Source organism: Gambusia affinis, linkage group LG13 (assembly GCF_019740435.1).
Source record: "Gambusia affinis linkage group LG13, SWU_Gaff_1.0, whole genome shotgun sequence".
Classification (NCBI taxonomy): Eukaryota; Metazoa; Chordata; class Actinopteri; order Cyprinodontiformes; family Poeciliidae; genus Gambusia; species Gambusia affinis.
The window spans coordinates 8,266,460-8,279,298 of NC_057880.1; the positions used below are offsets into that span (position 1 = coordinate 8,266,460).

General features: G+C 38.0%; 1 protein-coding gene across 2 annotated transcripts in view; it reads right to left on the bottom strand.

Moving 5' to 3' along the window:
* arid5b (AT-rich interaction domain 5B) overlaps positions 1–6,686 on the bottom strand; it is a 108,901-nt gene extending 102,215 nt beyond the window's left edge. Inside the window, exons 1-2 of one of the 2 annotated variants that reach the window (XR_006372474.1) lie at positions 6,661–6,685; positions 6,110–6,364 (exon numbers count right to left, since the gene is read on the bottom strand). Coding sequence is in view for 1 of the 2 variants with exons in the window: in XM_044135604.1 (XP_043991539.1) it covers positions 6,110–6,364; positions 6,661–6,681 (276 nt within the window). In the remaining variant the exon portion in view is untranslated. Of the gene's footprint in view, positions 1–6,109; positions 6,365–6,660 lie in introns of both variants that reach the window. The other variant, XM_044135604.1, reaches the window with a different exon arrangement.
* Between the last annotated feature and the right edge of the window lie 6,153 nt (positions 6,687–12,839).

Sequence of the window (12,839 nt, forward strand, 5' to 3'; positions counted from 1 at the left end):
GTGAAAAAAATAAAAAATAAATAAATTTTAAAAAATTGAGCTTTCGCTGCACATGGAGTTAATAATTAACTCGGTATAAATAGATTCATAAATTCACTCCTGATGTGTTTATCATCTAATCAGCAAAACACAGGCGCCGGGAGTTTGCACGCACTCGCCCGAATCATTATTTTTACTTCCAGTCCAAAGCGCTTACAAAAATAAAAGAAGGAAAGAAAGAAAGAAAGAAAGACAGCCTGGCTGCGTTTAAAAGGAATTGACCTTCCAACCCTTTTGACAGAAGAAAAACAAGCACAGTAGGTCACGGGTTGGTTCCTCCCGTCACTGCAAACCACAGCAAAAAGGGAAAAAAAAAAAAAAGCTAAAAAAAAAAACTGCAAACAAGCTGCAGGAGAGGCTAGAGGCAAACAAATACCTGAGAAATAATCAGGAAATTACATCATACCTTAGAGCTCCGAAGCAGAAAAGAATCAGTAATCCACTTCCAGTAAGTTTAATAAAAGGCTTAAACAAGTTTTTCGGTATTTGCGGGATATTGGGCTCGAGCTTTAGATGAAAGCAAAGTGCAACCAGCTGTTTACATTTCACATTCAGACTCTGTTCTAAACTGTGTGAAAATACTCCTGTAAAATCTAGCATGATCTACAAATATACAGTGCAAACTACAATTATAGCAGGTTGGACATTTTATCTCATGAGACTATATGTTCTCATTTAGCACCTAAACCTTGTGAAAACAACACACTTCCTGAGAACTGCAGCTTATCGCAGTCATATCTGTATGACTCACAAGCACAAATTAAGCTGTTGATATTCAGTCAATTACAGATTTACAGTTTTTAGTGTTGCCACAGAGACACAAATCTATCTTATCCGAAAGAAACCAGCTTATGTGAGGTTTATGAAAATCAATCCCTCTGCAATGTTTACCTTCACCACCCAAGTGTGGAATTTAACATCTGCTTTTTAAAACATACAGCATAAATAAATGTGTTCATTTTTGGGCATCGTTTTTTTTTTTTTTTTCTTTTCCTTTTGTTTGTATTTTCCTCCTCCTATTTGTGTCTTTGGATTATGGATTGCATCTGCAAGCGCCGCTCCAGTATAGCTGACTCATGCAGTGCAGATTAGTGTGTTGTGGGGCAAAGTCAGCGAAAATCTGAATGGGCTCAGTGAAGGTCATAAACTGACTCCAAGTTGTCAGGGCGATTTCCACTGCTGTGTAACATACAGTAAATAGTTTCATTTGCTCAGAGAAAAAAAACGAGCCCTTTAATTGAGGCCGGGCTACATAGCACTTATAACATTTCATCGTTCAAATTATACAAACCCGGAGTCTGATCTCTGAAGCTTCAAAAGGAAAATGATGTGTTTAAGTGGTGTGCGCTAAAATTCACAATCCACAAAGGAAAGCTGTTTCCAGTCAGACTGATATTTTGTCTCCTTTAGTAGCTTTACAACTTGTGACAAAATGTGCACCGCAAAAAAGACTTTCAGAGGGTGGCAAATACCAGTCATTGAAATTATGTTTTTAATCCAGCAAATAAGTTAATTGTGACAAATTAACTCAAAATGCTGGTTCAGCATTGTCTCCCCTGTTATTCTTATTAGTTGCACACGCTGACATCAAACCTCAACAGCCCATGTCGAACCATGCAGTGGAAACGAGACATTGTCAACCCTCAGGCAATTAACACACCTCTGCCCTAATTGTAAAAATAATATTACCTGCCACCTTGTTCTGGATAGATTGAAACAGCTTGGATGTTATAAGTCATAACTAGTTTAGTGATAACTGTAATGCTGGGACAGTCATTGCTAATAAGAGGCACATCGTTGCGTATTTGCCAAGGATAATGTTTCCACTAGTTGGTAAAAAAAACAGCCTCTTGTTCTATGCTTTTCTTGGTACAGTGGGTCTGGACTCTTGGCTATTGAGACATGATTGCTTCCCGGATGGAGGCGTGGACTTTGTTGAGGTTTTAAATTTGACCCAATCGCTTTGTGAAGCCCATTATGAAGCTTACCAGAGACTGGCTGCGTTGTAAAGGACCATAACCAACTGCGAAGAGAGACGTGCCGATTCGAACAAGATGGCATTACTAAAACTACAGGCAGACTACGATTCTAAAACATAGAAGAACGATGACGAAAAGCAACGTCATCGTTCTTCTATTTGTTGATTGACACAGTTGAAATTCAATCAGAGAATGGGAGAACTCCCAAATGTAACAGCAATGAACATCTTGGCATTTCTTAGCTGTGGTTGACAAGGCACTTTATTAAAATATATTAAAAAAGTTTGTTACTATGTCCTTCAGTAGTTCAGCAACACTTTTAATGTTTATGTTTAACGCTCTGCCAAGTCCCAATTCCTGATTGTTGCCAATAATTAACACCTTCCAGCTGTGCTAGTCATGCAAAAGACAATTTACATTTCACTTTCTCAAACTACAATTTAAAAGCTCTGACGCCATTTCTGTAATGTTTTATTTCTTGACCAGTTCAGCAGAAGTGCTGGTGCCATTGTCAAATGTGCTAACAAGCTAACCATTAACCTTTGTCAGTCACTTCTAACAAGTGGCACAGCTTGGCTGTAATTGCCAGGAAAAAATGTTTCCATGTTATCTTGCTTAAATACATTTAAAACGTTATTACTTCTGCAACATATTATGGCTTGATCACAAACTAACATTTATTTCTCACGACAGAGTGATCTTGATAACTTCGTGAAATGCATTATTGTTAGAGGACGAAGCACAGGACTCCACTCTGTTGTGATAGTCCTTTGCAAAAGAGCTGCATAATATTGCAGCGCTACATGATCGCAATACAGTATTATTGTGAAGTATTGCAATGACGATATCAGTTGCAATAAATACACACTTTCCTCACTCCTCTCTTTGTCACCTGTCGTCGGACGGCTTCCTACATTCTGTGACATTTGATATCTGGGGCTCTGTCATCTGGATCAGGTGTTGGTTTCTACTAGAGAGAGACTCCATCCGACAGGCTGGAAATGTTATTGGCCTGCTAGGTGTGCATCCCTTGTATTGGTTATCTAATAGTCAACCAATACTGCTCTTCAAACTGTTATTTGTGATAATAATACTGCATAGACTAATAAGATTTATTTGCACATATCGTGAACTAAAAGAACCTATATTTATTCTATTTATGTGCATTTAAAATAAGTAGCAGGCTTTAAAATGTGCAAGAAAGATGTTTATTCTGAATAAGGACATTTTTAATGCATGTCATCATGCTGTTCATGAAGAGCAAATTCACTGTAATTCTAAATCCTTAATAAAATTTAAAGGACAAATGTTGTTAAAGATTAACTTAATGTAAAACACAACAGTTTGAAACTAAGTAGCTGATTTCAGCAGTAAAACTTAATCTTATCCTTCTGGCATGTACTAGTTACAATTTACTCAAATAAATTACAGTACCTTAAACTAACTGTTTGTTTTATGAGTATAAAATCAATAATCTACGCAGAAAAATAGCTTTACTTCCTTTTTGGAACTGTATGTCAATGTGCTTTACAACATGTGGCAAATATGTGTGATTACATTTGGCAGTGCAGACCCTGTGTTATTAAATAAGTAATATTTTCCAGCTACAGTCAATGAGTTGGAATGTGAGCATTTTGCAATGCAAATAAGTCTGTGGGAATAAAGGGGGTGGAGCTGGCATGTCTTGTACAAGTCTGGTCTTTAGGAAGGCCAATGCATGCACTCAGAGTAATTACTAAATAATTGCAGTCTGTTAAATGCTAACACCAGGGGGGTTTCAAGAGGAGATACCCCTGCTCAAAAGAAGAATTCACAGGGATGATAGCTTGTCTAAGCTGCTGGCCATAAATAGCCACCTTTCTCATGAAAGGGAAATGTGATAGCTGCTCTTATTACTCAAGAGGAAAGAATGTAAGTAAACCATCAGCGGAAGAGTCAAGTACAAACACGGCTTTGTCCCCTATAAACAGCAACAGAGAGTAAGCTCCACGCAGCCGCAAAGTGATCAAAAGCAAGAAGGCAGCAATTAAAGTGTTGCTGCCATTATATCAGAGAGAAAAACAACACATATTGTTTGTTTCTCACCTCTTAATTTGGGACACTGATAAAACAAGCTGTTAGAATTTCGCCAGTAAAACTAATGGAGGAACATGCATACATTTTCTTTGGGTGAACATCAATCAGGATTTCAGAGTAGAACCCTGCAAGCTCGGCAGCTCAAAGACCAGCGAATAAATTAGTGACAAAGTAAGATCATTTTACTCAACACTTTAGTGCTCTGAATGCTAATTAGTATTATAAATGCAAATATTGGCCTGGATACAAGTCATAACATTTTATTTAAATAAAATGTTATGACTTTTTGAATCTAATGAACAAGTTTGAAAGTCAATCTGTTTGCAGCAACCGCCTCATTAATAACTGCTGACAGTAAATAATCTCATCTTGCTAGCAAGCTTGACTTCTGCACTAACCCCATCCCTAAATCAGTTAGGCATAAACATTAGTGGACTATAAACAAACTTTTACTTTTTTTTTTCGAAGACTGTGACATGTAAAACATTTTTCTGGCAAACACAGCTGATGTGATGTTCATGACTGCCTTAGATTTACTGTAGATAGTTTAGCTAACTAGCATTGTTGACGTAAGCATTAGCAGTCACTAACTGGATAAGGAATAAAACGTTACAAAAATAGTAACAAAATTCTTCAAGTTATTCAAAAAGCTGTCTTACAGACCATTTATCCTAACAAACACAGCTAATGTGATATTCATTACTGCCTTTACTGTACATAGCTTAGCTAGCTATCATTGTTGACATAAGCATTAGCTATCACTAACTGGATAGGGAATAAAACACTACAAAAATAGTAAAAAAATTCATCAATTAATTCTAAAAAGCTGTCTTACAGACCATTTATCCTGACAAACACAGCTAAGAAGCACCATTCTTTGGCAACAACTGCCTTGGGGGTTAAGAAAATTGCATGTTTGGTGTAGCTAGACCAGCTAAACCTGAACACAATGCTTCTCCAACAGTGAAAACCTTTTACCCACAAGTTTAAAGACGCTTCATAACAAGTAGACATCATCTGTCATAACACAACTCCCATCACCACTGAAGATGACAGAACCGGACACTTCAGCTTATTACAATCAAAAATATCGAGGCAGGATTTGTGACCAACATAGACTAGCTTAAGTTGTTAAAATTGATTAAATGCTAACAAATTAGCATGCTCTCTTTAATTTTGAATATCTTTAATGGCTAATATTTAAAATCCCATTTTATAGTGTAATTCCATTCAGCGTAATAGGATCACAAGCGCCACATATGGCCATAGTCAATCATAACCAAGCATGTCTGTGCCAACAACAGCGAGGCAGGCGCGGTTACAAGAAATGTGAGCTGACAATATCATTGTTTGAGGACAGAAATGTTCACTGGGGAAAATTATGCAAAGCGAGGAGAGTATATAGTTAGGACGTGTCAGCACTGGCTTGGCTCGCCTCTGGCACCCTTTTTATGACTCCCACTGCCTCTTTCAACATCAAGCCGCATTACAAAATAACTATTGTACGGAGCTGTATCTGATCCCATCATGCATTCATTACTATCGCGTTTCGCAATTTCCGTTCCGTATGTCAGCATATCTGACACGCTTTTAACCAGAAATGAAAATGACAGAGCCCAGGCAGGAGATAGATTGTTGCTTTTAGATTGTTCCCCCTTTTATTATTATTATTATTATTATTATTATTATTATTATTATTATTATTATTATTATTATTATTATTATGGCACAATTAACCCCACGGAGCGCAGCGGCTGCAGTCTTATTGAGCGCAGCTGGACAAGTGCACATTCAGCATGTTGACACCACAATAGACAAACAAGGCTGAAGTCTACAACTATAAAAAGCGAATTCCGCAGTAGGTCAGTTCTTTTCTGCCCATCGATACATCAGTGTCATAATAAATGCATGGGTTCCTGAATGCCTCTGAGAGATCCACGGCCAGTAAACAAAAGAGAAGCGGCGGAATATGTAAAAAATCCTCGAAATAAACAAAGCGATTCAGGCATTCCTACCTCTCCGTGAGCGACGGATCGTCCCTGGGGAGTATCCTCGGGTAGGAAATAAAGTTTGGAGCTGGATAAAAGTTGCTTGCTTGTTCTTTCCTCCCAGAGAAGCTGGAGCTCCGCTATGCATATAGGATCCTCGGGTTTGCATCTGACGAAGAAAAAGTCTCCGAGAGCGAGGATTCTCGCTTTGCCATCCCGGGTACATTTAAAGGCTTTATAGAATATATATGGTCCATGTAAACCGCAAGACGAGCCCACCCACTGTGGAAAAAAAAAAGATTGAAGTCAAGTAAAGAAATGAATGAATAATAAAAAAAAAAAAAAAAATCAGAAACCCTCGCTTCTTTACGCTCGACTTGCAAATACCATACACCTCTTGTTTCCTGCACATAATTACAACAATTAAACAAATTTACATGTTCTACATTTCAAACAGATGCATTAATTTCAGCGCGTGAAAGTTTAGCGGCTCGCGCGCGTGCTTACAGAAAGGTGGGCATTAATTAAAGCAGGCAGAGAGGAACTGGAATAAATCTACGCATGAAAACAAACGTTACCTTCAGTGAGTTCGGCTCCATCTCGACGTTATGAATTGATTAAACTCAACACGCTCTCCAAACTTGCTGGCTTGAATGGATTGTCGAAGGACCTGCAAGGGGCGTAGCTATATGAAGTTTAAACGGCGATATTTTAAGCGTGGAAGTGGTGTAAAAAATGTGTTTTAGTGGTAAAAATGTGTGTTTCGTGTTTTCATTTAATTCGATGAAAAAATGGAGCAGAATGAATGGCTTTTAGGGTTTTATTTTAAAAGCTAACAGATGTTTCCGCAAAATATTTCAGTATAATTAATAATAAATTAATACTTTTTAATTTTCAATCCTATATTCTTCTAATTAAGCATATAGAAAACGCTCGGGTACGTTAGTTATACAAATTCGAGCTCAAAATGCGCTTTTGATCTGCGTTTACATCTTTTATGGTGTTATGTCTCTTCCAGGACTTTCGTAAAAGACGTTCAATATGAAAGCACATTTCTCACAGTAATGACACTGAGGCGCTTGCTGTGGATGCCTTCAAGAAACAATGTTACATGAAAGTTAATAGGGCTATCAAATGATTCCTCCAAAGGAAACATCTGAGGCGCTTCGCTTTGGCCACGGTCGCGATTTAAGGCTCCCTCGGCTTGGAAGGTTGATATTTAATGGTAAAATATCCCCCGCCCCCCTCAAAAAAAGACTAATATTTGTGTTTACTTATTTTGTGGCGAGTGTGAAAAGACAAAAAAAAAAAAATGTCCGTAAGAGAAAGCAGAGGTGTCACGCGACAGAAATCCCGATGCGCGCATATAAATCATGTTAAACTGACCTTGTGATGAAAGCGCGGGTTGTATTTGACACGCTTAAATACATTTGCATGATCAAAGCCGCTAATTAAATACTAATATATATTTATTATTTTAACCACACGACACTTAAAGCTGTGTGAGCCCCCGAAATGTAAGCGCATTTAAGCCAATCCGGCTATATTCTTTATGTAGAGTCACTCAAACCTAATTTTTTTTATTTACATCTATTGTTCTCCGCTGGCTCAATGTGTCCGCTGCATTTTTATCAAAGGCTGACTGGCACTATTCAAGTTTACAGCAGTACCGACAAAGTCCACAGCGCGTCGCTGTTGCCCCTGTGTTTATCCAGCACTCAGATCGCAGAGCACACAACAGCGACTCAGGTCTACTTCTGACACAAGCTATTTGAAGCACACTATTACGCAATGCGCCTTTTTTTGTTCCACTGAAATAAAGAGCAGAGCAACTGGGGCGCCACCAAACGGTGGACAGTCGCCATCCTTTATAAATATATTGAGTGTTATATTTTTAATTTATTGTAAGATTCTTAAAAAGAGGAGAGGACAAATTTTAATGAGCTGTAAATGTCTGTAGCTGTTACAGCACATCTCTCGTGTGTGTAGGTCCTTGAATAAATATGTATCTAAGTGATCACAAATTTTAAAACAGAGCCTTGTCAAAGCAATGTCAATTTAAGAGCTATGTTCTTAAACTTTTAAAATGACACAAGGGTCACTTTTCTTGATCAAAAATTAAGAGAGGGGCAGTTTCAAAACTAAAAACATGATTATCTCCTAAAGACGCATATGTTAGCAATTTATGACATAACCTGACTCAGGATCAAGCTTAAAGTGCAGTCAGAAACATAGACAACAAAACTCCATGAATGTTGTTATGGCTTTCGGTTTCGGCGTGAAATGCTGACGTGACTATAGTGACCTCCATCTGACCAAAACTTCACAGAAACTCTCTGGAAGTGCTCATGCGGAGCTTGTATTGTTTCACGGGCCATAACATGTATTTATGCTCTGCAAAACGGCACATTTTTCTCCTCCTGTTAGATAAACGTCTGTCTGATATTCATCTTAGAGGCGTATGGAGACAGATGAGTCAGAGCTAAATATAGTAATTTCCTCTTATTATAGCTTATCTCTCCTCTCTCCCCCCCAGCCCCCACCCCTTTTCAACCCTGGCATTATACATTAATACAAAGAAAATAGTTGAGGTAATGCTGTGTGACACTGTGATATTTTCAGCTGCAGCTGAGAGAACTGGGACAGGGCAAAAGGTGGATCACACAGAGACTCATTGTCTGGCATGAGGCTGCAGCAGCGTTGAGATTTCTGCAGTGAATCCAATATAAACCACAGCTCCCAGTGTTATCTTTCCCCGATTTCTCCCACAGTCACTTCAGCGGCTGAATCAATGGGGTTGCATTGTTAATGGCTGCCAGCCACCGTAATGAAGTCGCTGGTTAATCAATGGCTCCAATCCAGCTCTTATCTGCCAGTTGCAAAGTGTCAGCGTGTCAACAGGTAGAAGCAGCACGAGCGCGCCATCAAGTTGCAGATATTGATGACAACGAGGTCTCACGCAGAGACGTGGTAATTGAAAAACCAAACACAACTGTGGATGAGAAAGAGAGGAAGGTAATAATATGCTAATTAAATGCCGATGTATTTTTAGGGCATCGTAGTATACAGGGGGATTCAAAAAGTCAGGATATGATTTAAAAGTTCCTTTATTTCAGAAAGTCAGTTCACAAAGTGAAACACGTGATAATCACAGACAGACTGGAGCTTTAACGCCTTCATTTTTATTCTTTCCAATTCTTTTCTGCTTAATGAAAACAAAACATTTAAGACTGGAACATTTTATCAGAATAATTAAAAAAAATCACTTCAAAACAGAAATGTGGGCTTAATGACAACTAAATGGTCATTATTTTTCAAAAGGTGGGAAATGAGCTTAATCTGAACACATTCTAATTTATTAAAATACGATTGCACGCCATCTTGAAATTTTCACATGATTTTCTTGTCGGATGAAATGAAGGTTGCAGTACCAAACTATCCTTATGTAGTCATTTTGAGCTGTCTTCTTTGTAACTCATGTAATAAGCCTCTTGCGATTTTATTTTCACAGTCAGTTTCAAACGCTCCAATTAAACTTAATGAGTGTGTGAGTCACACACTCTTTATTTGCTCTTCTCACAGAGGAGCAGAGGAGTTAGAGGAGTTATTCAGGCCAACGGTCACAGGAATAGACAATATGGACTTTCACTGTTATCAAAATATCTTGCTGTATTTATTGGGCTACCAATGGAAATGTATTTATAATGTTTCCTTTAGAATGGCATGTCACTGCAGTCAAAAGCAGCTGTTAAAAAGAAACATTTAGACGTTTTAAACAGGCTTCTTTAGGTACAGCATTTACATAAAGAAGTGTGATATTTATCACTTAGCTGCACACATTCACAGAAGTAAACAGCATATTCAAATTCATTGACATTTATTGGGACTCTCATGCAACCACCAGTGGAAAAAAACAGCAAATGTAACAATCCTTTTTTCTTTTTTTTTTCTCCCCCCCAAGACATTTTTAACTGGAAATTGACACTGTCATGATAAATCAAACTCCCTGTCGCAGTTAGAAAATGCTTACAACTGAATACAATTCAAAAACAGCAAATACAAACCGTTACACCAAACTGCAACATACATAACTCTCAGATTCAAGATCTGGAAATCTGAAATAAACAAAATGAACAAGTTGTTCAGAACATAGTTCTGGGATTTTCTGAAATTCAGAGGTGGAAACGTTAAACTCCCAAAAAAAGCCCTCGTAAAACTAAACCAACTGAAATTATCTTAATAAGTCCCACTTAAGATGGGTAAACTGCTTAAAAAGCAAACATGACACGCGGTTTGTTTGTTTTTTGTGCAAGTCTGCATAAACACGTACATGCGCAAACGAGAAGCTTCGATCACTAAGCTGCAGCAGATGTAGCTGCATGAGTGAATCCACAAACTGGCCCCCAGGAATCTCAGTGTGGGAAACAGAGAGAGACTAGATGGATGAAGATGTTTCATCAGTTACCAGCCTTTTACCTTTTTGTTGAACGTGCAGAAGTAAAATAAGAGATGCCTGGTGAAGTGGTAAAAAGCAAAACTGTCTCTCAGCACATGGCTGCTAAACATCCAGCCTGGTGTAGCAGCTCCAGCAAGGAGCCACAGATGGGCAGTGGAGGGCCGCTGTTGCACTTTTAACCGCCTGAGTCACATGTAGACACAGTGTGCCACTGAAAACAGTGTTAGGTTTAAATGATTTGGAAACAATGGTATCATGATTGTTTTAATAACAGAGCTATTTCACGGCTACTATTTCAATATTTAGGGCCTCTAAATCCTCTATGACAAACGCGGTCACTGCTTTCATGCAAATTAGCATATTTGTCTGCAAATGGTGACCTGTTCACACGTAAAAGGCATAAAATCCTCTCATAACAGCAACATCTAAAAGTGGTGAGTGATTCCATACTGAATAATGCATATAAGAGTAAAACACTGAAAGAGGCCATTTTGGTTATGGAAGCTGTTCCAGCTTGCTTTGAGTTCCTCATATTGTAAATTTGAAAAAAAATAGTCTTTTCCAAAATAAGCTCTTTGACGACATGTTTGAATATCTTCCTTGTAACATGTAAAAATATGCAACTTTGAATAAATAGTGCTTCCTATACTGCAGCGGACATATCTCCAGTGAAACATGGATTTGTTTTGGTACATGTCAAACAGTCTGTGGCATGAGTGTTGCGATATTCACACTCTGTTTATATTGTGGCTTCATAATCATTGCTCAAATGTCTTGGAAATATCCCCATAAAAAACATTACTTAGTGTCATGCTGCGTTGTAAAAACACTTTGCCAGATTCAGCAGGTTGGACGGGACACAAAAATCGTCTTGGAACCATATGGGGGGATTACGGCAGCAAAAGTCCCCCATAGAACCAGCCTTTCCAAGACTTTGTATTGCTTCATCTCATAAAATGCTAAATTAAAATGGAGAGGAGACTTGTAGAAGTCTGCAAGTATGTAAAGTTATTTCAACATTAGGGGAGTCAATAAAAGTTACACAAACGTGTGAACCGCAGTGAAAAGTTCATTTTCTTCTCTCCGTAGTTTCACAATATTCAGTGAGGTCATCAGTGTACTGTCTTCACATGATGACTAAAGCATACAGGAACTGAGCAAAACTTTACAAGAAAAGTTTTATGGTCCCACTCATCAAAACTTTATATGTGAAAATACTGATTGTTACAAACGTCAGATGAAGAATGAAGCAGATTTAAACCTACTCTGTTCTTAATTTGTAATATATTATCTGAGGAAAGGAAAATAGGCAAATGCTGGAACTGCATGTGAGTATTAATCAGTTTATTTTTATTTTTCTAGTGACTGGTATGGTTTAGTTTTCTTCTATTGTGTAATTAAAAAAAAGAATTTATACTTTTACAGTTCATATGGCGAGAGAAATTTGAGCGGGATACTTGATTGTCTTTGGTTTAAATCACACATTAATTTGTACTGAAGACCAAACAACATTTATATCAAACTTTAATGTTATTTTTTGTTGTTGTTGAAGGGACCTAGATGAAATATTTTTATGGCAAATAAATGTTTTTGCAGCAAACAAAGGGTGTCAAACAAAACGTACACAATTTGTTTATTACTGCATTAATAGTATTTTTTGTATTTCATTTAATACATGTTGCGATTTTTCTGTTTACTGTGATTTTTGCACATTCTTGTGCTTCACAACACAACAACACAGACGGTATCTGCTTTATAAAAGTACGACGGATAAATAGAGTGTAAAATACAACCTACACTGTTTCTTTCAGCAAATTAGTCATTTAACAAAGTGTAGGAGGCTTCCTGAAAGCCAGCCAGAGTTATTCAGCGAGATGCATGGGTGTGCTTTTTACTTTATATCTACACGGACAAACATCCCGTTTCCAAAAGTAAAGCCTCAGCGTGATATTAGGACTCTCATCTCTAATTACGCTGCCAGGGGGATTATGAAAATCAAACAGATGACTAAAACAAGAAAGCTTCTCAGAAATTAGGCCAGTGCAGCCTACCTCCGACTCACTCCACATGCACAATTGCATCACCCGGAGGATGTGCGTCTATCTGCAGTGGAAAGCCCTGGGACATTAAAAACCCATCAGGTAAATTTGTCCAGGGGAGCACACGTCAATAGTAACTTTAAACGTGTGTCTTTGTGCCGCTGTAATCACACAACAATGCCTCCCCCCACCGTCTGCAGCGCGACTTTGGGAAAGGTAACAGGAGATCTGGGAGATGTCGCAGAGCTAATTTTAACCTCAC